Source organism: Dermacentor silvarum, chromosome 7 (assembly GCF_013339745.2).
Source record: "Dermacentor silvarum isolate Dsil-2018 chromosome 7, BIME_Dsil_1.4, whole genome shotgun sequence".
Taxonomy (NCBI): domain Eukaryota; kingdom Metazoa; phylum Arthropoda; class Arachnida; order Ixodida; family Ixodidae; genus Dermacentor; species Dermacentor silvarum.
In genome coordinates this window covers 115068353-115096343 of record NC_051160.1, presented here as the reverse complement: position 1 = coordinate 115096343, position 27991 = coordinate 115068353, and the positions used below count along the sequence as shown (strand labels likewise).

General features: G+C 51.5%; 2 protein-coding genes across 2 annotated transcripts; one reads left to right on the top strand and one right to left on the bottom strand.

Moving 5' to 3' along the window:
- On the top strand, positions 1 to 12842 carry LOC119459093 (neprilysin-11). The gene is made up of 3 exons (XM_049671578.1): positions 1 to 232; positions 329 to 441; positions 10782 to 12842. Exons 1-3 carry the CDS (start codon positions 1 to 3, stop codon positions 12840 to 12842), a joined length of 2406 nt encoding a protein of 801 aa, XP_049527535.1.
- Positions 12843 to 25338: 12496 nt separating this feature from the next.
- On the bottom strand, positions 25339 to 26386 carry LOC119459092 (basic proline-rich protein-like). Its single transcript, XM_037720924.1, has 2 exons — positions 25961 to 26386; positions 25339 to 25818 (listed from the first exon to the last, which is right to left on the bottom strand). The coding sequence occupies exons 1-2, from the start codon at positions 26384 to 26386 to the stop codon at positions 25339 to 25341; spliced, it is 906 nt and encodes a 301-aa protein (XP_037576852.1).
- Between the last annotated feature and the right edge of the window lie 1605 nt (positions 26387 to 27991).

Here is a 27991-nt window from a genome sequence, read left to right as displayed (position 1 = left end):
ATGGGGAGCCTGGTCGAGACCTACCAGGTACTTCCAGCGGTGCAACTCCCACCACCACACGAGAGGCCCTTGGTCATCTGCACCTCGCTGGAGGGACACTCCAAGCGCCGTCCTTCCAGCTGCACGCTCCTGCAGGTGGCCACCTCTAAGCTAGAGGAAGAGCTGGCAGGGAGACTACTCGTCTTCACGGACGGCTCCGTCCACCACGATACCAGCTCAGCCACTGCAGCCTGTGTGGCCCTCGCGCTTGGCAGGGCATCCACTTGCCGACTCTCCTTCTCGGCCAGCTCCACCGCTGCTGAGATGGCGGGCCTTCACCTGGCCGCAGACCTGCTGGCAGCAGACCCTCCTGGAGTACCTGTGGCGGTGGCCTGCGACTCAAGAGCAGCTCTCCAGGCCGTGTGTCTCCTGGAGAGGGCTGGCCTTAGTCCAGCCCTCTTGGTAACCAAGCTTCACGCCCTCCGCGCCAGTGGTACCGATGTCTCGTTGCACTGGATCCCTGCACACGTGGGAATCCCGGGCAATGAAGAGCCGAACACTATATGTGATAGTGTGCCTCCTTTGCCAAGGCAAAGGAGGCACACGGCCTGGACACGGCGATCAGCCCGGCAGTCATTGCCTCAGACTACTCCCGGAGCACCTTGCAGCGACTGCTGCTGAGCTGTCACCCCGACGCACGCGTGGCGAGGCGGAGTCCCCCGACACGGCTGCCGGACCGGGGACAGAAAAGGAGGGAGAGATCCCTCCTGCTACGCCTACGGATTAGCTGCTGCTGGACAGCCGCCCGGAGCTTCCGCCTGGGTAGAACTGACTCACCAGCCTGCACACATTGCTTGGCAGACGAAACACTGGAGCACCTCCTATGTTTCTGCCCCGCACTCTACCAACACCGAGCCACCATGGTGGCTCAACTACGCCGCATGGGCCTGCCTTCAGCCTCCAGCACAGACCTGCTCTTCCCAGCCCGCAGTTCCAGCAGGGTATTCAAGGTCGTACTCTGCTACCTTGACGATTCGATGCTGGCTGACCGACTGTAGGAGCATCCTGCCCGAGACGATGACGACTACCCTCTCCCTCCCCTTCTTCCACTTTTCCTACTTTCTATCCCCCTTTCCCCGCACCTTAGACGTTGAGCCTTGCTCCCTATAAGGGCTGCAGAAACATGAATCTTTTCTCTTTTCCACATCCTCTACTACTACTACTACTACTACTACTACTACTACTACTACTACTACTACTACTACTACTACTACTACTACTACTACTACTACTACTACTACTACTACTACTACTACTACTACTGCCCGCTCTCCCACTGCGCGCATGCGCGCAGCCCTCCCAGGCTCTGCCGTCTGTGCAGCCGACTCTCTCTGGGGTCTCTCCCGCCTCAGAGTGTCGACAACGGCGTCCCCTAACAGTGTCGACAACGGCGTCTAGCCGTTCCGTCACGTAGCCAGCGTTTTGAGAGCGGTTGTGTGCGGTCACACAAACAACGCGCACAACTGTTGTCGACGGCGGTGGCGTTTTGCACGCGTTCGCAGCGAACGCGCGCGGCGTAGGTGACGTGATTATGAAGGAGTGCCAACTTTTGCCGTATACCCTATGGCGGTGTACCGTAGCGACCATAAGGACATGGTCCCAGTGGTGACTAAATAAATGAAAAGCACCGGGTCATACATATTTCTCATTCTTTCATAGTTCAAATAACCAATTACACCGTCACATTTTAATAGGCATAATTGGAAATACATAATTCCCACCATAGTACAGCTTCGCTGGTCTGCCATCTCCACCCCAGTAGAAGGGCTGACTGTTCTTTTGTGTAATTTCACATGGAATCATTGCGGATTTATGAGCTTATATCACATATAGTTTTGTTCGGCCCGCGTAGAAACTTCACCTTTCCTTAGAGGACAGAGCAAGGGATCTTTGTTGCGCGAGCGTTGCCGATAGATCAAGTTGAAAACGAAGAAGGAGACGAAGAATCCGGTCGCGCTCCATGTGCACACGTCCTTCTTTCGCTGCCCAGGATCCGCTGCCGACGACTCGAGTCTTCTAGTTTGCACAGTGAACTTCAACGGCCAGAGACACCTAATGGCTGAGAGTTCAAGGAAAAGAAAGTCCTCGAAGTCCTCAAGGTCCTCCGCGTCAGCGAAGTCGATATCGTCTAAATCCAAGGACAGTGACGAGGATGTCACGCATAAGCACCGCACGGCATCACTCACTGAGGTACTCGCCAGCAGGACTAGTGCGGTGAGTAGTAATACTGTTCAAATACGTCGTTCTTTCAGCGGCAGAGAGCAGCAGTTCGTACGCCATGTCTAAAGGCCTCAAGCCAGGCATTTTAAAACTGAGACTGTTATATAGGCTTTTCACTGGCTATTATATGTCGCGCAGTCGCCATCGTCGGCCCGTAGCACACCGCAAACCGAAGCGACTCCAGAAGAAAATTGTGCCAAAAAATGAATTCCTACCAGCCATCATCATCACCGGTAGACTATGGTTAACTTATTTTAATTCGGTTATCCTTCCTTGGATAGATGGGGTGCTTTTCGGTCTACCGAAATTGCTTTTTAATTGCTGTTATCACACTCTGCAGGCGCATGTTCCACTGATAAACGTGTGAACGAGAGCTATCCTACAGCTGACAATGAGTAAAAGCTTTACGCCTGAAATAGACGACTGTGCGATCGCACCATAGATTACTCGAAGTCAGATACCCTGCACATTGACTCTAGAGTGCCTACGGGACAAATATGGCGGCGGTTGGGAGGTCGCGTTTAGTGCACATTTCGTTCTAGCGTCCAAAGGTCCACATGCTATGGTCTGCGATGGCGCTTTGGTGCTGCGTGTAATAATGCGATTAACATTCTTAGCTTGCATCTGCCACTACAGATTGTAAATAAAAGTGTCTTCGTAAATATAGCTTGTCACTACGTTGCTAAAGACAAATTGTCATTGGTGTACAGCGCTATTCGCCCTATTTTGGTTGTATGCAAAGAAAAAAAAAGGGAATGCATTACTAGCATTGCGAAACGCAAGGTTATGATGTCTATATTACATTTGTCCACTAATTATCCCTTATGTTGGCCGCTAGGGGCCACAGCTGCAGATTTTGATCCAGCCAGCAATGCAATGATATATGTTTAGCATCTTAAGCTAGCTCAACTGTCAATATAATTTTGCCCAGATTATAATGTTGTACAGAATGCTTTGTACATTTCAATTAAATATCGGTCCAGCTATATGAGGAGGGTATCTCTGCGTTCATTTATTCTGGCATACGCGTACAGTTACTTAGGAGTAACGTTAAGAGACAGGAAGAGAGTGGTGTGGATCAGAGAACAAACGGGGATAGACGATATTATAGTTGACATTAGGCGGAAGAAATGGAGCTGGGCAGGCCATGTTGTGCGTAGGATGGATAACCGGTGGATCATTAGGGTTACAGAATGGATACCAAGAGAAGGGAAGCGCAGTCGAGGACGGTAGAAAACCAGGTGGGATGATGAAGTTAGGAAATTCAGAGGCGCAAGTTGGAATACGCTAGCGCAAGACAGGTGTAATTGGAGATCGCAGGGAGAGGCCTTCGTCCTGCAGTGGACATAAAGATAGGCTGGTGATGATGATGACGCGTACAGTGGGTTAAAGCGTCCTCTCAATTATCGCACTTCGCAGACCTCAATGATGACAGACAGGTCTGAGGTGCCCACGGTATCCAGGCTCTCAAAACGGCCACCGTCGAGGAAAACGTTCAGCATATATAAGGTAAGACTCATTCACATACAGGGTGTCCCATGGAGCAAAATTTATCCAGGGTTTACAAGTATGCCGAGGCACACTAGCAGGATGCAGCCAAATGGAAATTCTGGACTGTTGTACGGAGAAAGCCACACTTTTTGTATTCTGCCTAAGTGCATAATTAGTCAACATTATTCAGCCAGCTTCGCAAGTATTAACTGCAGCGCAAAACTTCGAATGAGAAAGTTGCAGAGCATTCCAGGAAACATTTATTTCAGCAGCTTCCAATGTCCTGCCTGTTCCGTAATAATTTTTTCTGCGTCCTAAAGAAGGCCGTGATATATATATATATATATATATATATATATATATATATATATATATATAAGTCACAGGCCTGCGCGGCGCACAGTCACAGCGTCAGCTGGTGGAGCGGCTCAAGAGTAGCTCCAATTTGGGCACCATGCACAATAGGGTATTCGCGGCAGTCTGTTGGCCTCGTTCTGACAATACCGATCTGAACTGTACGCCCGGCGTCGATGGCGAGCTGCGGTTTGTAATGCGCTCTGCAGTGCTGTCTTCTGAGCCCGATACAGCCTTTAACTGCAACTTGCATGTCGGGCACGCTGCGTTTGCAGGCATCTTAACTAGATGGCGCCACCATACTGGCGGAGGCTGGGAATCGCGTTTTTTTTTTTATTGCGCGCCTCGTCTGAATGGCATCTCGTCGTCTGCGCCTGCGCACGATGCGTTTGCAGGCGCCTTAACTATATGGCGCTACCATACTGGCGGAGGCTCGGGTCGTTTGCGCCTGTGCGCGTGCCTGGAGAGCATTTATAGCACATATTTCCACTGCCCGATAACAAGCGCTTGCGTGGCTCAGTGGTAGAGCATCTGGCTACCACGGAGCGGGCGCGGGCTCGATCCCGGCGGGAACCGGGTATTTTATTCGCATTTCCAGCGATAGCGGTTACGTTCGCCGGACGCCGTCGGCGGAGGCGGCGGCGGCGGCGGACACCATCGCGAACCGAAACAGCTATTGGAATGAGCCTATAACAGCTTACGCTGTAAAAAGCACATGACACGCCCGCTCGCGCTCCGCGGTTGCAGTGCTCTGAAACGAGCCGAGTATGAAGGACCAGCGCCCTTAGCCCGGTCTGCTGCCTGGTCTGCTTATCGCCACGTGCATAAGCACATCACTGGCATAAATCGCAATACCAAATCGCTGCCCTGTCGCGTTTTAAGGACAGCACACCAGGATAGCGTGCGCTGTTCATGCGTACTCGGCACGTTTGAGAGCACTGTAATCACTGCGCCCAAGCGAGCATGTCATGCAATTTTTGTTCAAATTTCGCGGCCCCTCTTTAGGGCGAAGAAAAATTATTACATAATAACTAAGCTTGAAACTGCTTAAAAACATGTTTTCTAGATCGATCTAGAACTTACTCAGTGGAAGTGTGGCCCTGACATTATTTGTTTTTAGTTACAATACTGCCAGTCTCGTATAGAGACCATAGCAGGTGGGCATATGATTACACGTACAATGAATGTTTATATAACGAATGGTAAACACATCCAAACATGTGCGCCAGTTTTTCGATATGGAAGTAGAACAAACAGGTTCAATGCGCAATTTTACAACAATAATACTACTAATAAAATTAATGATTACTTGCGAAGTTGATGAATTATTCTTTACTAAACATGTAGTTAGGCAGAATACAAGAAATAATGTAACTTGCTCCGTTCAGGGGCCAACGACATCCATTAGGCCGTGTCCTCCTAGAGTGCTTAGGCATATGTTTAACCCTTGGCTAAAGTTAGCTGGGACGCCCTATATATTGACGGTTATTGAAACATGACACGACTGCGAAATATCCAGGATTAAATCCCTGCTCAGGGGCTGTTTTTCCCTCTGAGTTGAATTCGACAACCTGCCAGCAGTGTCAGTGCGTAGTGATTGTCGGGAGGGCTAGCACTGACCTGAAGTGGACTACAGGTGGCAACCCATGGACCCAAGATAAATTGATATGATTTCAGCGAATAGCATCTCTGGCCCTCTCTCGTAAATAGCGAAATTATTTTGTTCAGCGTAGTGCTGTGTACACCTTCTGCACAGGTCAAGGACAAATACATGACCTTGCAAACAAATAAATAAAACTTAGTACGCCAATAGCATTATAGCCCGATAATGGTATAAAGCATGTCAGTAGCGCACCCAGGATCTCTGCCAGGGGGGGGGGGGGTGACAGTTTGCCAATACTATCTAAACAGCACTAATTTCAATTTCTTCACGGGAAATTGTCAATAAATGCGCTTTTTGCGAGTGTGCAGACGATTGCGCGTCTTACATCTTAGTTGCAGTACTCAAATGCGCAAGGAAAGAAAAGGGGTTAAACAAAAGGGGGGTTAAGTCGACCTCACGGGGGGGGGGGGGGTTACAAGCCCCCCCCCCCCCCCTCGTCGGTGCGCCACTGTAGCATGCATAGAAATGTGAAATAGATATACAAGTGCCGATACACAAAGCATTGCAACAGCCTGGTAACTACTGACCCTTTTCGCGGCGATCCCGTGGGCACTGTCATGTTTGATCACGTGGTGACGCGTCCATTGCTTGCCTCAGCTGCCTCCATGTTTACAATAGATGTGGATAACGCCAGGTGCGGCTCAGGAAACTAATCTTTCGGGAGGTATCGTAGACGCTGACTGGGTGGACGACACGCAGCTTTGACCACAGCTTCAGCGGACATGTAAACGCGCTTTCGGAGCTCAAATTTTGTCCAAATGGTGCGAGCAGCGTAAATGGCGTTTGTTCTGAAAGCGAGGCTAAAATTGTATTCCAAGCTATCCGAACTTTCCGCTTATGAATTCAAACAGAATCAGTGTGTTTTGCACTTCGTTCTTTATTTGGCAAATACTTTGGAGCTGCGCTTGTCACGTTTCTGACTCGGTGAACTTCGTAGATGTGGTCACTGTCTGATTATTTTCTGCCAAATTGCTCGCGAGTGTGCTCAGTTGCAAAATATTTGTTCTTGCTGCACACAAAGATTTGAATATAGCTGTTTTGTGCTGTGTATAATAGCTTGTAGCAAAGATGTATTATTGCTAGTAACTCGCTTACTCCTGTGGACCGTCACGAAACATTCAGCTTCGACATTTCGTCTGCTGTCGGTGTAGTCGCTGTCACCCATGCTTTAGTGAATTGATTCAAGTGTGCGCCTATTCCCATATTCTTAATACGTTGGCGATAAAGTGTACGTACGCACGAATTGAGATGTGTGTAGATAACGTACATGAAACCTACTATGCCAGGAAGCGGTGTTACTCCCTTTGTCATTGGTTAACGAGCGGTCCTCACTCTTGCCGACGTTCCGGGGTTGAAGGCTTTTTTTGGAGGTTAGCAATACAACGATGGCGGATGAGTGATTTTTCTTTATTCATGAGGAAAGTCGTGCATCGAGAAGGGCTGGCCACAGGCTGTCAGCATGCCGCAATGATCCGTGAATTTGGTCACGCACATTCATTATATTCCTTTATATGCCAGTCACTATTTTTGCAGCCAACTACTGCATACGCCTTCAATTCACCGCTACACATTTTGCAGCAAGAATGGTGCACAGTGCGTGAGCGAAAACCAAGTTGTATTTCCGATAGTTTATCGAATAGAAAGATAGCAGAAGCGGTAATTATTTCGTATGCGTGCGCTTCCGCTGAGGCAACTTGCGGCGTGCCACCGAAAGCGCCATCTCGTTTCTCGAGAACAAAATGCTCCGCCCAAAGAGTCAATAAGCACGTAGTCAATTGCTACATTTCTACAAAGGAAAGCGTCTGACCCGCGGTGGTGGCAGATTAGCTGCGGCATCCTCTTGTTGAGCACAAGGTCGCGGGTGGAATTCCCGTCCGCTGCGGCCACTTTCTGCCATAGGCGGAGTGAAGAAACTGTCACGTACCGTGCTTTGTGTATGATATAGCACCGAAAGTCGTCAAAAGTAATATAGAGTCCTTCACTCTACGGCGCCTGTGAAAGCTTATTAAGAACCACCTTTGCCCCGGGAGCAGCTATACAAATAAAGGCGCGTACAGAAACTGTGTTCTTCAACAACATCTGCGAATAATTCAACTACCTTTGTTGCATTTGAAAGGAAAACTCAATCTGCTGACAGCAGATTTTTTTAAAAGTTAAAACCATCCATTGGTTAAATAGTTACCGAAAATGTCAAAATAACAAAATAAGTAGAAGTACTGCTTTTTGAAATCTGTGACTCGGCAACGAAACATTATCACAGTTCTGAAGCTTGCACACAATACTATGTAAAGCGGGAAAGAATTATGACAGCTAAGCTGTATATGGCTAGCGCAACTCTATCGTCCGCGAACAACCCGCGAGCTGGCTCGTTGGCGCCCCTCGGCGCAACCGCGCGAACGCGCTCGTGCCACTGCTGACGCGTTCGTCGTCTCCTTTCATAGCTGGCTCAGTTGGCGCTCACAATTCCGGCGTAGAATTTCAATTCTCTTCGGTCGTTGTAATGTGGAGGCTGCGTTTGCGTATGAGCCATTGCTTAAGGAGGGTACAGATTCAATGAAGGATAGATTCGATAACAGAGGTTATATGCGAATGTGTGTGCGTATCTATCGTCACGATGACCACCAATAAGGACAATAAATATGTTGGTACCCTTGTTCCAAATTGTCGCCTCTGTGTCGTGTGCTAAACAGCTTCGCTGGTCATCCACCTTCACAGAGTGGAATGGTTTGTGATTTTTGTACTATACGCCACTCTGAAATATACGCCTAATTTCAGGGTAGAACTTACGCGATACCCTCGTAAGCATTCTAACAATTCACGTAGACGGTTATACATTGCATTTTTTTCACTTCAGATGGTGTGCGAGATGGAGTTTACAGATCCGGCACATCAGCTTTTTGACGTCGAGCTACAGATTCGTTAACTTTCGGCTTCAGTTTTTATAAAAAACTGATGCTTGGCAATTTCCGTAAAAGCCTACGGGGTCATAAATCAAGAGATTCCTTAGTTGCAGTCAGCATAATTCAGCTTTCCCTGTTAAATGCATCCGATTTCATTTGAACCAGTACAGTGGTTGAGCATGTCTGTGTTTCACATGTATTGAAATAGAAAAATTGGAGTTGGTTGACAGCTAAAAAGCTGCCATCCAAAGAAAATCTATTGGAACGGCTGTTCTTTATTTTCAATATTAGTGACACAGGGCACCCATCTTTTGATTTGCTGCTGGAAAAACTACTTTTCGATGGCCGTTGCCACAGACGACGCCTCTACGTGATTGATTCAGGAAGAAGCAGACAAATACCGGATGTAATCATGCTACCAAACGGACAGCTTGAGTGCAAACCAGCTATCGTTCTAGGGAAAAATATTTTTTATGCCAGGCTTAATAGGGCAATGAATATTCGATGGAGGTCGAATTGGGTTTGATGCGCAGGGACCATCTGCAGCGTTTTATCACAAATATAACCGCCAAAGGCAGTATAGTGCTCTGCTGACGACGAACTTAGATCACTAATGCATTATGCGCCCGCAAGCTTCGAGCTTACCTTTGCTACTTAGAATACTGTCACACGTTTCGAGCACTGGCTCGTTCCCGCAGTAAATGACACGGGATTATTTGTTCGTCTGGTCAACAAATATGCTCGTTATTATTTTTTTAACAGCGGAGCCGTTCAAGGTGGAGGTAGTGCAGTGGTGTACTCCCGAAATCTGGGCCGATCCTGGAGGTAGTGCAGAAAGGGTCCAATCGCAATGCCACATACCCCTCCTGTGAACTAGCGAAGCTGTTTATGCTCGAGGATGATCCGTCAAGTGTACGCCGCAGAACCTCCGCCTGGTGATGACGCCACCATGCGTCACCTAGCAACGCTTCGCCCCAGCTGCACCGACCGCTCCAAACCTCGCGACAGCTGCGTGAGATGTGTCATCATCGCGTTCACCGCATCGCGTCGCCTTAGCTTTGCCGAGCCATGACGTCACCGCGCCATGCGGAGTGGTTGCCACGGCAGACACGGAGCTAAGCCATGACGTTAGTGCGCCAACCCACGGGATATATAGCTGCGCGTCACCGCCGCGGCGACACCAAAGCCCCGCCGTCTCCGCGCCAAGCACATCGCCGCGAAGATAGGGCGGCCGCACAGCGTCACTCCCGAAGCAGAGGAAGTGCGGCGCGAAAGCCGCCACGCCGCTACTCGAGAGCCAGTGAGACGACTTCGGTCCGATCCCGAGTATGGCTCTGCCGAAGCGGCGTCGAAACGTCTGTGATTCGCAGGAGGTCCGGAGTTTCGAGCCCGCGAAACCGAGCAAAATTGTTTGAGCGTTCAGAAGCGTTGAGATATTTTAACCACCGAGCGTTCGTTGCTCCTTGGGCTGTCGATGATTTCGGGGTTATCTTGCGCAAAACGTGGCCGAGTAACCTCGCAAAATTTTGGCCGAACCGAGATAAATCTAGGTGGGGTAGCCAGATTCGCTGTTTGCCCTGTCTTCGCACCACTAGTGTGAAGCTGCCCCTAATTTTTTATCACGTGCACTAAAGTAACTGGGCAAGTTATCGAATATCGTGTCTTCTAGCCGGATAAGTGCAGCTGCACTGATGTTCTTTGAATAGCTGCTATAGCTTTCTTGAATTGTATCCCTACTACAAAATTTACCAAATACGTTTGAATAGAGACATCCATGTAGGGATCTTACATTGCCCAGCCGCCGTTACAGATGCCCACGTGACCATTATATCATCACTTTCTTGGAGCGGGGGGGGGGGGGGGTGGTATTCCGTAAGTGCTCACTTAACAGACATGTACATTTCGTCTGCTGCTACAGTTATGATCGTCTGGACCGGGGTACGCGTGAGAAGGAGAAAGGTGGCCCCAGCGAATCAGAACTTCAGCACCAGATGAAATGGACATATTCACTAGGTGGACACTTACAGAATACCGCCCACCCCCTCTGTTCCATGCACTGTTGAGACTCAACGCATCCCTTTGCAGTCTGAACCTACAAGGTCCTTTTCCCGCAGATTGTCGAACCGACCACCACGGAGGCATCCAGAACCGCGCGAAAAATCAAGGTCATCGTGCTGCTCGCCGCCCTCGCGCTGCTGCTGCTGCTTGTCGGCGTGTTTCTGGCAGCCTATCTCTATACCAGTGAGACGACGAGAAGAAAGGTGGCGATTTGTACCACCGAAGACTGCACTGCCTTTGGCCTAGAACTGAAAGCAGCCATCAACAAGGCGGTGGACCCATGCCACGACTTCCATGCCTACGTTTGCGGCAGCTGGAACGACCCCGGTCGTTGGCAGTCGACTGAAGCTCGGATGAGGGCCGCAGCCTTAGATTCGGCGCTCAAGGAGGTCACAGACGACCAGTCGCAAGCCAGCAAAGCGGCGCAGTTCTTCCACAGCTGCAACAGGGCCGAGGCAGATGTAAAGGAGAACCTTGGACAGTTCACGGAGTTCCGCAGCTCCCTCGGCCTGACCTGGCCCGATCTAAGTACACAAGAGGGGAAGCATCCACTCGACATCATGGTCAACTTGGCGCTGAACTGGCAGATGAACTTCCTCTTCGACATGAATGTCATCATCGTTCGAGAATCCCCTACGTTGCTCGTCACGCGCGGTCACCTGGACGTCGCTTGGGAGCAGGACATGCGTGATCCCAGGACGCTTCAGAATTATGAGATTTACTTGAACGATTACTACGAAATACTCGGCGTCAATGGCTCACGGGTTGGAATTGAAACGGCCGATTTAATGCAAATTGAAAAGGACATTGTCGACGCCAAGGTTCACTTCCTCTACGACGCCCCTCGACAAGACTGGTTCAAAATAAGCGCCCTCGATGGCAAGACACCTGCGGTACCGGCAGGCCTCTGGCTAAATGTACTGACAAAGCAGGACAAGCAGTTCAACTGGACCAATGACAACACAGTGATCGTCGAGGACGCAAGGATACTAGAGAGCACAGACAATTTGCTGAAGAATTTCACCCGCGAAAGGTTGATCATCGGGCTATCGTGGATATTTATTCAGACCCACCTGTGGGCTGTTAATGGTGTGCCATCTATCAGATTCCGTGGCACGTACTCCGAGCTGACGACAATGAAGGAGCACAGCTGCATGACGTACGTCGATTCATTACTGGGTTTGTCCAGCGCGTCGAAGATGATGACCAACCGCTACGGCAACGCCGCAAGCCGGCTCCATGCCTACAGCTTACTGCACAGAGTGAATGAGAACACCAAGCGGCTCGTGAAAAACCTGACATGGATGGATGAAGAGAGTAGGCGAGTGGCCTTTCTAAAGCTCGACAGAATGGCCCGCGTCTTAATGCCGGCCGACAGCTTCTTCAACAAAAAGGAACGCGACGCATTGTACAGCGTATTTCCGGACATGAACGGCAAGACATTCATGACGAATTTATTGGCTGCTTCCGAAGTCTATCGGCAACTCCGCAATCACGAACGTTTCTCGGATGTGTACAGCGTTCGCATGTTTCCCCGGTTCGGCCGAGAGTTCTACTTGTACATGCCGAACGTGATGACACTCGCGATCGGCGACCTAGGTCCGCCGCTGTTCTACCGTAACGCAACGCTGGCCATCCAATACGGAGGACTGGGCTCCTTTGTGGGTCGTGAGATGGTCAAGTCGCTAGATGACATCGGCATCACGGTGGATGCCGCTGGGGTGCGCGGGCAGTGGCTAAAGCCCGCCGCGGCAGCAGTGCACGCCAGTAAGGCCAACTGCGACGTCCGCCCGACCGTGGACCGCACCCAGTGGCGGCCGCTGCGAGTGTTTCCCGCCGTGGCCGGCCTGGAAGTTGCGTACGCAAGCTACAAGGCGGCTGTAAAGGTCGACTACCGCTCACTAGAGGACCTCCGGGTCATTCAACTTCAAGAATTCGAGGACAAGCAGGTCTTTTTCCTCGCGTTCTGCTATTCGCTGTGCTCCAAGCATCCGCAGACCATGGGTGACGCGTGCAACGTTCCGGTAAAGAACTCGCCCCAATTTGCGGAAGCTTTCCACTGTCCCGCGAATTCACCAATGAATCCGCCTAAAAAGTGTACATTTTTTGAAAATTAACTTTACCACTTCATTTCACTTATGTCGTTGCGTACTCTGATGGTTTCTTGCTATTTTTGCGAGACAGTGGCTCGTAAATAACTACCGCAAGCGCAGTTGGGAATCATCGCACGCATTACTAAACGTGTGCCTTTTGTTCAAAACTCAGTCTACTTCTTTTCTTCGAGGCAGCATCATCTGTCAGTTTATTCGCTTTTGTTCTAAAAGCTAAAGAATGCTTTGCTTTAAAATAACGTTCTCTTCTACCGTATGGGGATCGTTGGGGCGCTATAACATAAAACTATTCCAATCTGTTTTTATTCCAATCACCTGACGTCATATTTACACAACCGGAGAAGCAAGCATCGGGCGGTGTCGCTCTGTTTAAACCCACCAATCAAACGCTCTCTTTGTTTAGAAAAGGTCATTTTTGTGTGCTTTTTAATTAATAGCATTGCCTATCCGGGTGAAACTTTCTTATCTAATTGGCTGACAAGAGGCGAGGAACACGCAGCAGTGGAGAGGGTTTCGGAGGGTTAGAGCTACCGTTGTTTAAGTAGATAACCGGATGAAGAGGGTGGTGGCCAGCGTTTGCGATTGGCCCGCTTCCCCTTGCTTAGCTGGCTGTCACTGTTCGAAAATCGCGGCAGTTTGCAACGGAAGGTTAAAAATGCCGCTAAAACGGATTCTCAGCGAAGAGATCACGAAGCGATGTCGTAAACGTGCCAAAAGAGCTCGATAACGTTATGCTGCCACACAAAAATATTTACTATACACAAATAAATTCATGTTCCCCGGCAGCTTCGAGTAACCTGCGTACGAGTGATCGGTATGCAGCATAGAGTTAATATAACCTACTCTAGAGGAAAAGCTCTCCATAGCGCCCATGTATTGAAATCGGGCAGTCCATGTAATGCGTAGGATGGATAACCGGTGGAGCATTAGGGTTACAGAATTGATACCAAGAGACAAGAGAAGGGAAGCGCAGTCGAGGTCGGCAGAAAACCAGGTGGAGTGATGAAGTTAGGAAATTTGCAGGCGCCACTTGGAATACGCTAGCGCAAGACAGGCGTAATTGGAGATCGCAGGCAGAGGCCTTCGTCCTGCAGTGAACATAAAATGTAGGCTAATGATGATGATGATGATGATGATGATTGAAATCGGGAACCGCAAGGGCGCCGCCATGTTGCTACTCTGTGCAGGCGCGCAGGCGCAGACGACGAGATACGATTCAGACGAGGCGCGCAATCAACGCGATCCCGAGCCTCCATCACTATGGTTGCGCCATCTGGTTAAGACACCTGCAAACGGAGTCTTTTAGACACCGTAAATATTACATAAAAATTTTCTAAATAGTCATCCAATCTTTCTGAAAAATATACGGAATTAACTTCAAACGTTGTCCGTGCCTACAGGCTACGTGTAAGTGCTTGCTTTTTGCATAATACTTTGAATATTTTTTGTGCTACAAAAATGAGTCGTGGCAACATGGCGGCGCCTATGGGGTTCCTGTGGTGACCCTGTCCAGCTCGGACCCAGAACAGCAACAACCCCTGGTCAACCGAGCCCGGACGGCGGCAAAAGCCAATGGTCTTCCGGTCTAGGAAGTCCAACCACAAAAGGACTATTTATTTTTCACCAATAAATGTTTTACTCTCTCTCACAGTTTTTTTCGCCCAGCTTTTCTTCTAGAGTCAATATATTAACGCTATGGTAGGCAGATCTCATAAGTTCCTTTAGGTACGGGGAAGTCTCCAGCTAATCCGAAAAAAGTTTTTTGTTCGGCATGTTAATGCATCTTTATTCAGTAGACGTCGCTTTGACGTGGTGAGTTCTCGCACTTTTCTGACGTCGCGTGGTATGCAGGCGAAGTGGGCGGCGCCAGAAAATTTGTGACCAATAGCGGGGGGATATTGACAAAAAAAGTGTAGAATCGAAAATAATTACGTTTATTTTGTTCGGTCAAATCGTGCATAATCAGTGTGTATACGTCCTATCAGATGGGCAGTTCTTGCTGTTTTTGTGGCGTCACGTGGCAGACAGGCGAAGTGGTGGTAGCCCGAAAAATTATTGCCCAATTGTGGTGGGCTGATTGCAGAAATGGAATATAAACATTTTGTAATAGCTCTACGTTATAGCACCCCTGATACGAAACAGTTGTTCGAGACAACACAATATACAATACAGGAGTCGACAGCGCAATGCCCTCTACGTTGAATTAGTAAGTACAAGTAATTTCCCTATGTTGTCCTTGGTGTCATTCTTTGTGGGCCTCTTATGATATGATTAATAATAATCGGGCCCCTCGGTTCCCTTTCTTCTCGTTCATTACATAACGAGAGCTCGAATACTGCAACATCGATGCCTTCAGGTAGCATATGTGGGTTTATTGACCAGTTCGCCATCACCCAAAAGGATTACGTGATCGTGACGCCTGCGGCAGAAAGGATGTTCCACATGCGCCGCCATGGTTTGTGAGTGGTGGCGCTGGCTAACTCTCTCAGGGTTAGTTCTAGTTGTAAAAACATAAATACCCCCAGAAAGTGGATGGGAAAACGGCTCCGCGGTAGCCCAATGGTAAGGGCATCGCACGCGTAATGCGAAGATGTGGGATCGTTCTCCACCTGCGGACAGTTTTTTCGTCCATTTTCATTTCCAGTAATTTAGCATTTCCTTATTTAAATTAGTAAGTACAACTAATTTCCCCTATGTGGCCCTTGGTCTCATTGTTTGTTGGCTTCTTATGATATGATTAATAAAATCGGAAGACACTTTGTCGAGACTAAAGTGCGAAACGACGGAAGCGTGACACCATTGCCTGTTAAAGTGTCTGATAAAGTAGTTTGTGGCCGCCTGGAACTGTTGCAGCGCTGTTTGTGGGTCAGGAGGAGACGCGTCTTCCATGGCGGTGCTATGACAGCTATGCGCGCTTCAGGCGTCAGGGCATGAGTGGAGCGGACGACAAAACGTATAGGCAAGCAGGCGCCGTTGCTATAGCAACTGTAGCAACGACGAATAAATGACAGACCCGCGCGGCGCCGAACCACCCCGACACCCGCACTTGACGACAGTAACGTCACGCAAGCGAGCCAATCAGGAAGCGCACACCTGCGCCTAGCGACAGTGACGTTACGACACAGAGAAGACCAATCAGATGGGCCGGAAAGCTGTGACAGTTTCTGCTAACGGCAGATGACCTTGAGAATGAGCTGTTAAAGGCTTCCGCCTTAATAATCGGGCTCCTCGGTTCCATTTATTCTCGTTCATTACATAACGAGGGCTCGAATCCGGCAACATTGATGCCTTCAGGTAGCATATGTGGGTTTATTGACCAGTTACCATCACCCAAAAAGATGACGTGCTCGTGACGCCAGCGGCAGAAAAGATGTTCCACATCGGCCGCCATGGTTTGTGAGTAGTGGCGCTGGCTAACACTCCCAGGATTAGTTCTAGTTGTAAAAACATAAATACTCCCAGAAAGTGGATGGGAAAACGGCTCCGCGGTAGCTCAATGGTAAGAGCATCGCACGCGTAATGCGATGACGTGGGATCGTCCCCCACATGCGGACAGTTGTTTTAGGGGCGAAGCACCTTAGGGTCGAGGCTTGTCCGTCCGTCCACGTTGTCCGGGCTCAAGGCCAACGTTGGCCGCGCCGTAGCCATAGCAACCAGGAGGGCGGAGGAGGGCGGCGCGGCGCATGCGCACGCGGTCTCCTCCTGGCCAGCTCCTAGCTCACTTCCCGACCCCCGCTTCTCTTCTATGCCAACGCAAAGACGTCGAACGAGATCCCATGCTAACGAAAGCAGACGTCCTTTGCTTTACCGAAACATGGAACGCGAGACCGCACATCAATGGATTCTTCCCCGTCGTCTGCAAAGAAGAAACAGAGCGTTCTGCCGGTGGTGTTGGGATGTACGTGAAATTGCCAGAGACCGCGGTGGATCTCGGCCTACCAATAACGAGCCAATCTCACAACGGCGAACACGCTGCAATAAAGCTATCCGACGAAACCGTCGTCATGACAGTGTACTTGGCCCCGAATCTCTCCTGAGGCAACGTAGAAAAGTAAATCGATCTAGCCATGCGCAAATACGAAACCAAGTACAAGAACAACCCCTTCGTACTTGTCGGAGACTTCAACGTAGACATCACGGACAGCGACTGGCTTGTTCAGTATATGACGTCTCGATACGCTCTACGATGCATTTCGTATGACTGGAAACATCCAACAACCACCAGGGGAACGTGCATAGACCTTGTCTTTGCCAACTTCAGGCTAGATCCGACCGAAGAACCATTGGCTCTACATTTCACGGACCACAAAGCAGTGATAATGAAGGGGAAACGGAATGCAGAACTCAACACGACATACGACTTATGACAAATAAAACGTTGTATATACTGTACACACGCGTTGTCACTCATTTACATGCGCGAGTGGGCAATGTCACAGCTGATTCACAGGTAAGAACGATCCCCAGTGCTTCGCCCACTCGTCATGATTAACTTCGAGGAGATGCGTGGATTTTTTTTCATCCATTTGCATTTCCATTAATGTATCATTTCCTTAATTCAATTAGTAAGTACAAGCAATTTCGCTTATGTTGACCTTGGTACCTTGGTGTCATTGTTTGTTGGCTTCTTATGATATGATATATATATATATATATATATATATATATACATAAATATTCATATAGCAGTGAAGCTTTCAATAACAGGATCCTGCAGTGCAAGAGGTCAAAGAAATACTCTTGCGATGGAGTTTTCACGTATGCCTAAGCACACCACCAAACATCAGCTTAGCCCACCCTCAGATTTTAAGTAGGCCCACCCCCAAATTTCTAGTTGGCCCAACCCTAAATTTCAGTTGGCTCAGCCCTACCATAGGCCTCCCCATGCAGTTTCACGGAGCCCTATGTATCTCTATGGCTATGGATAAATCTGATCATATGGGTAATCTCTCTGAACAATTTTTACAGCGAAGCTGTTAAGCGCTCACCTTTCGATCGTCGCGTCCAGCAATAGACAAAAACTCTCAGTGGCCGTATGCAGTATGTGCGAGTGAAAAAAAAGGCGAGGGACGCGCGCTTTCACGGGGACCGAACGCACGGCGGAGAGCAAACGCGACTTCCCAGTGAAAGGAGAGTGGTGGGCGAGGAGGGTATCGAGGCACACTAAACTGTGCATGTGCGTGCCCGCTCTCCCACTGCGGCGCATGCGCGCAGCCCTGCCGGCCTCTGCCGTTGACTCTCTCTGGGCTCTCACCCGAACAGTGTCGACAACAGCACTTAGCCGTTCCGTCAAGTAGCCAGCGTTTTGACAGCGGTTGTGTAGTAGTAGTAGTAGTGCTTTTATTGAAGAAGAAAATGACGCTTATTTCCGCTGCCCAATAGGGAGCACGGCGCAGCGTCAGGGGAAGGGGAACAAGGAGATAAAGATGTTGAATGGAAGGGAAGGGAAGAGAAGGAGAAGCAGCAAGTCTCATCCGATCATGGAGGAGGCTAGTGATGGAGGCGGTGGCCTGCTGGGGGCGAGCGCTTAGCGATGGGCGGTGATCCCGTTCAATTCCACAAACTCCAAAAGGCTAAGGAGAGCTCGGAGGTGGGGAGGCGACGGGAAATGGATGTCGCAGCAGGTAGACCCTGTTGCCTGTAGGCAGTGATGACCCTTGAGCGGTCCTGTGCCAGCGCTGGGCAAGCACAGAGAAGGTGCTCGAGGGTCTCGGGGTCGCCGCAACGTTCGCAGGCCGGTGAGGTGGAGCGTCCCTTGGCGTGCAGCCGCGCCGCCGTCCAGACACAGCCCGTGCACAGTCGAAGCAACGTTGCGCGTTCCCTCCTGGTAAGGCCACACTCTGGAAGTGGGCCTGGGACCGTTGCCATTTGCCACTCTGGCATCCGGGTGGACGACTGTGAGCAGTTTTTTCAGGCGCTGCCTTGAAAAATCTGAGGAAGCGACTGCTCGTGTGAGCGGCACTTCAGGATGGTGGGCGGTTTTGGCGAGGGCGTCCGCTTCCTCATTACCGGCTATTCCCACATGGGAAGGCAGCCAGTGAAACGAGATGGTGACCGCCGCAGCAGTCAATGCCGAGAACTTCGAGCTTAGCAGGGCCTCCGTAAGCTCTGATCGGCGGTGGTTGATTAGGCTCTGGAGCGCTGGCTTCGAGTGTGTGCGGTCACACAAACAACGTTCACAACTGTTGTCGACGGCAGCGGCGTTTTGCCCGCGTTCGCACCGAACGCGCGCGGTGTTGGTGACGTGTTTATGAAGAACGTGCCAATCTTTGCCGTATACCCTATGGCGGTTTACCGTAGCGACCATAAGCCCATGGTCCCTGTGGTCACTAAATAAATGAAAACCACCGGATCATATATATTTCTCATTCTTTGATACTTCAAATAACCAATTACACCATCACATCTAAATAGTCATAATTGGAAATTCATAATTCCCACCATAGTAAAGCTTCGCTGGTCTTCCATCTCCACCCCAGTGGCAGGGCTGACAGTTTTTTTTTTTTGTTTGCGTCGTCCCTTATGGCTCATAGAGCTACCAGTCATCTACATTTCCACAGCTATAATGAATGAACTTGCTTTGCAAATTAAACATGTTTGTGGAGATACAAGGCGTTACACTTCTGGCGTGACAGACAGAATATGTTGGGTACTCAGGCCGAAGCACTGATGCTTCGGCCGGAGACAAGCCTTCACTCCGACGGAGGCCGATCCCCGGCCGGAACGTCAGTGACAACCTGGAATATTTCATACGTGCTGCTTTTCGTCGACCTATATATATATATATACTAGGCGCGTGAGAACAGAGCGCACACGAAGCAACAAGAGACCCCTGCTCCCATTCTACCAAGCCGCAAATTAACTCCAAGTTTGGGTGCACATGGCCGCGTAGCGGAGTTGCAGACACAGCCCACCGTTCTCCCTCTTCCTCCCTCTTACGTGCACTCACCCCACGCCCTTATCACGCACGTCGTCGTTGGATGGAAAATGTAACGGGAGCTGTCCGCAAAGAAACAGCCGAAAAAGAGCATATAGTGAGAATTCCTCAGACTCTGAATAAAGTCTAAACTTGGAGTCGGAAGCCATAGTGATATTACGGACAAATAAACGTATACAAAAAGAAGGAAATGCGTACATGCTGTGAAGACTCTGGAATGGCAATCCTTGTGATAAATTATGTGATGTGTGCCGTAGTAGGGCCTTCCTACATGATTAAGTGTGATTCTACGTGAATGTCGGTTTCGTAACCACTCTCTCAGGTCACAGAAGTTGTGCTAGGGACATGCACTGTTATTGCGATAGCAATTATATGGACACGCGAAGGACGCGCACTTTCACGGGAGCGAACGCGCGGCCGAGAGCAAACACAACGTCTTCCGTTGCGCGAAATGCCGTGGGGGGATGGGAGGGAGAGAAGGGGGGCGACATTGTGCTGCGGCACCAAGTGCGTACCTTGCGACCGGGCGCAAGGGGAACTTAAAATAAAAAAAATTAAATTATGGGGTTATACATGCCAAAACCACGATCTGATTATGAGGCACGCCGTAGTGGGGGACTCCGGAAATTTGGACCACCTGGGGTTCTTTAACGTGCACCTAAATCTAAGTACACGGGTGTTTTCGCATTTCGCCTCCATCGAAATGCGGTCGCCGTGGCCCGGATAGGGCGCAAGGGGAACTGGAATCTCGCTGGCAAAAGGAGGAAAGCGGGAAGGCAGCGCGGGAGGGAGGGGTTGCGGCTTCTGCTCTGCGAGCAACCGTGTACTTGTACTTTGCGCGGCGGAGGGCGGAATAACTTTGTCAAGAATGCAACACAAGGCATGAGAAACTTTAGTGATGGAATGGTGCGGCAATATAACCTGCATATACCGCATGTCATAAAGAAAGGCGTGGTATATATTGACGAAGAGGCTGACACCGAGGTGCATACTGACGCCAGTAACATCGGCCTTGGCGCAGTACTCGGCCAACGTCAAGACGGCCTTGAAAGAGTAATAGCTTACGCTAGCCGCTCACTGTCCCGTGCCGAGGCGAACTACTCTACTACAGAACTACGAACTACCCTACTACTCGCGGTCATCTGGGCGATCACGAAGTTTCGCCCTTATCTCTACGACCGTCCCTTCAAAGTGGTGACAGACCACCATGCTCTATGTTGGTTGGCGAACATACGCGATCCTTCAGGCCGACTGGCACGGTGGAGCTTGCAGCTACAGTAATTTGACGTCACTATAGTCACTATAGTAAGTCTGGCCGCAAGCACGAAGACGCCGACACGTTGTCGCGCGCTCCCGCCAAATGTGTCAGTCAACAGGCAGAGGACGACGGCGGCTTTCTGGGCGCCCTTACCACGTCGGACTTGGTCAAATGGCACGTGACGACGCTGAAATTTGACCTCTCATCGACCACTTAGAGGGCCGTCAAACATCCATACCACGCCATCTACGTCGCGTCTTGACATCCTTCTGTCTACGAGACAATGTGCTGTACAAGAAGAACGCCCGCCCGAATGACCGAGCCTACCTTCTAGTAGTTCCCAAAGACTTGCGGGACGATATTCTTTTCGCTTGCCACGACGAGCCTACATCTGGCCACCTCGGCTCCTCACGAACGCTTGCTAGAGTGCGCGAGATGTATTACTGGCCCGGGCTTGCGGCAAGCGTCACACAGTATGTTAAAGGCTGTCGTGAATGTCAGTGACGAAAGTCTTCACCCCTGAAGCCCGCTGGGTTATTGCAACCCATCGAACCACCTCATAAGCCATTCGACCAAGTCGGCTTGGACATTCTTGGTCCTTTTACTCTGTCAACCAACGGCAACAAGTGGGTGATGTTCGCCACTGACTATTTAACCCACTATGCCGAGACAGAGGCGCTCCCACGAGCCACGGCTATTGAGGTGGTGGTGGCGGTGAAAAACTTTATTGAGTGATGACAGGAGAGAGTTGGGGACGGCCTTAAGGGCCGGCCTCTCACAAAATCTAGGAGGGGTTTCTAGTCCGGAACCCCTGCGGCTTCTGCTGCAGCACGCGCTCGGGCCGCTAGGGCGCATTGATCCTCCAGGGTCCAGCAGCCGAGCAGGGCAGCCTCCCAGCTCTCTCGGGTAGGGGGGAATGGGAAGGGGTGTGGAGGGACCGCCGGGTTTGAGGGCAGGCCCACACCATGTGGAAGGGGTCTGCGAACGGATGGTCACAGTGTGGGCAGGCCTCGAAGAATGCCGGGTTAAAGTGCCTGAGTATGGCCGGGCACAATACCGTGTTGGTGTAGAGACGGAGGAGCCAGCGCTCGTCTGCCTTGTTTAGGCCCAATGCCGGTGGTGGGAATTTGAGCCTGTGCGATTTGTACAGGGCCGTGATTTCCTTGAAGGATGTAGCCGGATTTGGTGCTGGAACATCAGGCGATGGAGGGTGAGGCGGATCCCGGTAATTTAGTGCGCGGGCTGAGGCATCGGCAGCCTCGTTTCCACCTAGCCCTATATGGCCAGGGGTCCAGATGATTGTACGCGGGTTGGGGCGATCTAGATAGTAGCATCGTTTAAGAATTTGGGTTGCGCGTTCAGTGATGCAACCCCGGATGAGATTTTGGTACGCACTCCGCGAGTCGGTAAGGATGATCCGAGATGCGGGGTCCGCTGCGGCGAGTGCTATGGCGACTTCCTCCCCGTGTGTGATGTCGGGTGCTCGTAAAGTGAGCCCTTGAATAGGTACGTTTCGGTGAACAACAGCGGCCGTGTACCACCCGCCCTGATGCGTGCCGGATGCGTCCGTGTAGAAGACCCCCGTGCGTGAACCATGGCGTTGCTGTAGGGCGTTAGGACACGCTATACGCCTACCATCGTGGGTCCCCTTAGTCATGTTTTGGGGCAGAGGCGGAATGATCAGGGCACCACGCCAGTCCTCAGGTATCGTGGTCCGCTCTTCTACCGTGTAGGTGTAGATGTGTAAACGGTGTAGGAGGTCTCTCCCAGCCTGCGACGTGCCAAGTCGCAGGTACTGGTTGTTGAGATGAGCCTCTTTAAGTTCCCCGTATGTGTTTGTCATGCCCAGGTCTGCGAGACGTTGGTTAGATGTCGAGATGGGGAGGTCAAGGGCACGTTTGTAGATTTTGCGGACTATAGAGTCGAGTGTATTCTCGTCGCATTTACGCAGACGCAGGTAGGGGGTCGAATACAGGATCCGGCTGGTCACAAATGCGTTGGTGAGGCACAGAGCATCCCTGCTTCGGAGGCCTCCCCGTTTATTCGAAACCCGGCGGACCATACGGCCCACCTGATCCCCTACCGTACGCAGTTTACGCAGGGTGGTGTCGATCTTGTGGTATGTGTGGATGAAGAGCCCAAGGACTCTGATTTCAACACGTTCCGGGATAGGCCCGGTACGCAGGGAAAGTTCGATTTGTGTGGTGTCCTTTGGTTTGGAGCGAAGATGCACGTATTCCGATTTGGCAGGCGAGCATTCGAGACCGCAGCGACGGGCGTAGTCGTCTACTACCGACGCTGCTTGCTGCAGGCACGTATCGATGCTGCCAAGAGATCCCTGGGCTGTCCATAGCGTGATGTCATCAGCGTACAGAGCGTGCTGCACGCCTGGGACATCATTGAGCAATGGGGGGAGGTGAGCCATGGCAAGGTTGAACAGGAGAGGAGAGAGGACCGCTCCTTGTGATGTCTGCCGTTCCATGAGGATTTGGCGAACATACGTGAAAGCATTATGCCCACAGTTTGTCTGTGAGAGGTGGGTAAAATAATGTCATGAGTGACGTTATCGAAAGCTCCCATGAGGTCTAAGGCGAGGACTACCTTGTCGTCACTGGGGCGTTCAGCTGGTTCGATAACGTCTCGGTGTAGTTGCAGGAGAATGTCCTGTTCAGAGCGTTGTGGGCGAAAACCGTACATGGTGTCCGCAGAGGTGTGTTGGGCTTCCGGATATTCAGAGAGCCTATCTCGGGCCATGCTTTCCATAAGTTTCCCCACACACGAAGTTAAGGAAATGGGTCTGAGATTGTCAATGTTAATGGATTTGCCTGACTTGGGTATGAAAGTAACCAAGGCCCTTTTCCAATCAAATCGGTAGGGTCTCACGCCATTCCCAGATCTGATTGAAATAGTCGAGGAGGTGAAGGCACGCCGAGTCAGGGAGGTTGGCTAAAAGCCTAACCGTCACTCGATCCCTGCCTGGCGCCGTTCCTCGTTTCAATTTGGACAGGGCCGCCTTCAGATCGTGGAGTTGGAAGCAACGATCCAGGTCAGCGTTCTCCCTGCCTGCATAGGAGTACGCCGGTCCGAGGGGGTCCTGTTGGCGACCGCCGAGATATTTATCTCTGAGCGCTTGTGCCAATTTCTCCGCGTCTCCCACGTATGTGTGAAGTGCACGCTGTAAGTGTTTTGTATTTCTGTGCGTGTTTGGCTAGGGTCTATGAGAGCCCTGAAAAGACGCCAGGTGTTGCGACTTGACATCTGCGTAGCGGCAGTGTTGCAGCGTTCCACCCAGTTAGAATCGGCGATCTGGGCCGCGTACTTGTCCGCTTCTTGGATGAGGGCTGCGATTCGTAGTTTGAGCTTTCGGTTGTGTTTCTGTCGGCGCCAGCGGCGGACTAGGCTGTGCCGAGCCTCCCCGAGGTGCAGGAGGTGGTTGTCCACTACTGCAGGTGTGGCCTCTGAGAGTTGAACCGTCTGCTCGGTGTGACGAAGTGACGACACAAGGTGTTGAGACCAGGTGGCGTAGCCCTGGTGGGGTATGGGGATCGAATTGGTGTACTCCAATCGGAATTTAGTCCAGTTGGGAAGTTTTGCCTGTTGGTAAGGGCGGGTAAGGTGGTGTGTTGGGATTGTGGTGAGGATAATGCAGTGGTCGCTGCTGAGGGTTTCCTCGGTGTTGAGCCAATCTGCGTGTCTGATGTTTTTGATCAGTGTTAGGTCGGGACATGTGTCGCCAGTCACAGAGTTGCCAATGCGTGTTGGGTGTGTGGGGTCCGTCAGGAGGCTGAAGCCCATGGTAGAAACCAATTCCGCCAATTTTCTACCGCGTCGTTCCTCCCGATGGTAACCCCAATGGGTGCTGGGGGCATTAAAGTCACCTACTATGACTAGTGGTTCCCTGCCTGCAGCCGCGCGCGCTTTGCTAAAGATGTCGGTGTAAGTTATGTTGGGCAGTTTGGGTGAACTGTAAATGTTAAGAATGTGTATGGATGGGTCCTGCTTCCTAAGTGGGAGGAGGGTCACCATAGCACACGAGTAAGGCGGGTCGCATTCTAGATCCACCAAGTTGGCGGTGTAATTTTGGTGCACGCATATTGCGGTTTGTGCGTCCCTTTGATACACGGTATAATTTGTAAGGGCGGCGTGCCCGCCTGGCTCCTGGAGAGCCACTACGGCGGGTAAATCGGGATAGGTTTCTAGGTGGAGCCGGAGAGCAGCCCGCTTAGTACGGGCTCGAAATCCCCGGCAATTCCCCTAAACGATTGTAAGAGAGTCCGAATTAGCACGGCGTGATTGTGCGGCGTGATTTAGCGCCGTGGCCCGCCATCTTGGGGATTAGAATTTTGGGTGGCTTCCAGTAGAGCAGAGAGGTCCATAGGCGCTCCGCTGCTCGTTCTGGGGCTATTATCCGGGGTTGCAGTCAAACTGACAGGGTGCCGATCAGCCTCGGCCATATGAGGTAGTGGCCGTTGCATCTGAGATTTATTCACCCGTTTAAGCTTGGTGGAGGGTCTACGGGTGCTGGAAACGATTTTGGGCAGCTGGGCCACTATCATGGCCGGGATGCGGTCGAATACGGTTTGAATGGCAGCAGCGAGTCTATCCCCGATAGTGGTTACTATGGAGGCCATTTGGCCCTCCAGGTTGCTGAGACGCGCTTCAATCGGAGCGAGGAGTGCCGTGCAGTCCCTTTGATCAGAGGGGGCACTGTCCATCGCTTCCGGTGCTGGCCCGGAAGGTGTCGAGGTAGGAAGTGGGGACGAGCGGTTCACGAGCGCCTCCATTGCCTGTGTTAGCGAGGCCACTTTGGCCTTAAGTTGCTGAATTTCGATTTGTTCCCGCGAGGGAGTGGGAGGTGTGGGTGGTTTGGGTGGGTTCGGGGGGGTGGGGGGGTCGGGGTAGGGAGGCTGCCGTACCCGTGCTGCTCACCTGAGGTCCTTGTTGGATGCGAGCAGCCCATGTGAGTTCCCCTTGGGTAGCAGGCTGGAGTCTGGGTGGCGGCGGGTGGGATGTGGAGGAGGCAGGTAGGCCCTGCCTCGATGGAGACCTCTCGGTGGGAGGTCCCGGCGAAGTGAGGCCTCGCTTGGAAGGCCCGGGGGTCCCTGCTCCAGGATGAGGGGGTGGATGAGATTTGGTGGCAGGAGATGGAGTCACCTGCTGTGAAGCCCGGGTGTCGGGTGGCCTCGGCTTCCGTGGTCGCTGGCGTTTGCCTTTCGTGGGGCCGGGTTGGCTCTCCAGTGGAGGGGTGGGCGATTTGGGTGGTGGCGCCCTGTAGCGCTCCTTACAGCTCCGGTCCCCGGGGTCCGGCGCAAATAGCGCACTTTGGTGTGCACTCGTGAGGTGCGCGAGCGCCATCCATAAGTGGCACCGTGTTGCCACAGGTGCCGCAGAGGTCCGGCTTAGGGCCAGGGTAGGCGTCGGGGCGGTGCAACAGATCCGCACTGGCTACATGCTGGTATGGTCTTCTTGTACGGCTGTACCAGGATTAGCAGGGCGTCGTAAGTGACGTACCTGGGCTTGATCGTGACGGAAAAGGTGAGCCTCACCTTGTTGGTGGTGCCTAATCGCCAGATGTGGAGGATCTCGCCCTCCGGCCAGTAGAGGCGTGGTTGAAGTTCGGCTTCGGAGTCGGTACTACGCACTGTCACCACTCCGTAGCAAGAGTCCTGAGTATCCGCGCATAGATACCCGAAAAGGGGCACCGGTCCGACAGCGGAGAGAACTGTGAGTTCACCAATCAGTTTGTCCGCAATAAGCGGGTTTGCGGTGTTGGCCAGGATGAGGGCTTGGTCCCGCGCCATCACTACTGTGACCAGCGTTTGCTCCGTTTGCTCCAAGGTGGGCGATGAGCGCGCTGCCGGCTCCGTTCTCGGGGAAAACGGCGGTGAGGGACAATCGAGTCCGCGGTTTCAGGACGACGACGAAATCCGTCGTTTTCGGCTTCGGCAGAGGTAGAGGTTGCCACGTGGGTTTCTTCTTCCCCTGCTGAGGGCCCGCAGAGCGCGTCGCAGGCAGCGGGAGCGTTGTGGAACAGGTTTGAGCTGCCGCGTCAGCAGCTGCCTTTTTCACGGCCCGACGGCGCATGCGCCCTGCCCTGGCGGATTAGTCGCGAAACGTTTTGGAAGGGTCGCGCGCGCGGCCGTGCGGCCCCATCTGGGGGAAACGTCCCCCGAAAAAAAAAAAAGCGCTCGGACGCGCGCTACTGACAACTCGTGCCGTGTACCGCGTTGAAACTCCACTGGTAGCTCGACGTCAGTGCAGTACTGAAAGTGTGCGTAGCGTAATACTGGCTTTGGTACTGCGACGGGCTTTCTTGTCGACGGCACCGAGAAAATCACCGTGCCTATACCATCGTTCGACCGAAACCCGTACGATAGGCCGTCGAACCGATAACGCGATAGCCGCAACGCCTTCGTTGGTATATATAAATAATCGCGCTCAAAGTGAGTCAAAACGTGCCTACGAAGTTGAAAGGTTGAAATGCGCAAGGCTTCGACCCTCTCAAGCCGTGCACATGAAGTTTGAGCCAATGTTGATTTCAGCGAAGCTTAGGCCTGGCTCCGTCGAGTTCGTGCACCCGCTACCGGCGGACCTGTACTGAAAAGTAAGCAAGTTAGGACGAAGGAAACTGCTTTTATAGTTCAGTTCTGGCCTTAGCGATTTGAAATAAACTACTCTTCGCTTCGCACGGCGCGTACACAATAATCTGCAAGCGGCGACACAGCGCTGTGCCCAACGGCTGTGCCAACGGCTGTGCCAACATCTGTAGGTCACCGTTCCCGTAGGCTGCCGCTCGTATTCGCAACGTAGATGGGTCGGTTTGTACGTGTTGGTATGCTCACGCATTTCTTAATTCCTGAGATATACTGTTTATCTCTGCGTCAAACGCGAAACAAGAGACGTACGGTACATTCGGTACAGCAGCATAAACAGCCGCCTCGCTCAGTTATATACCAACGG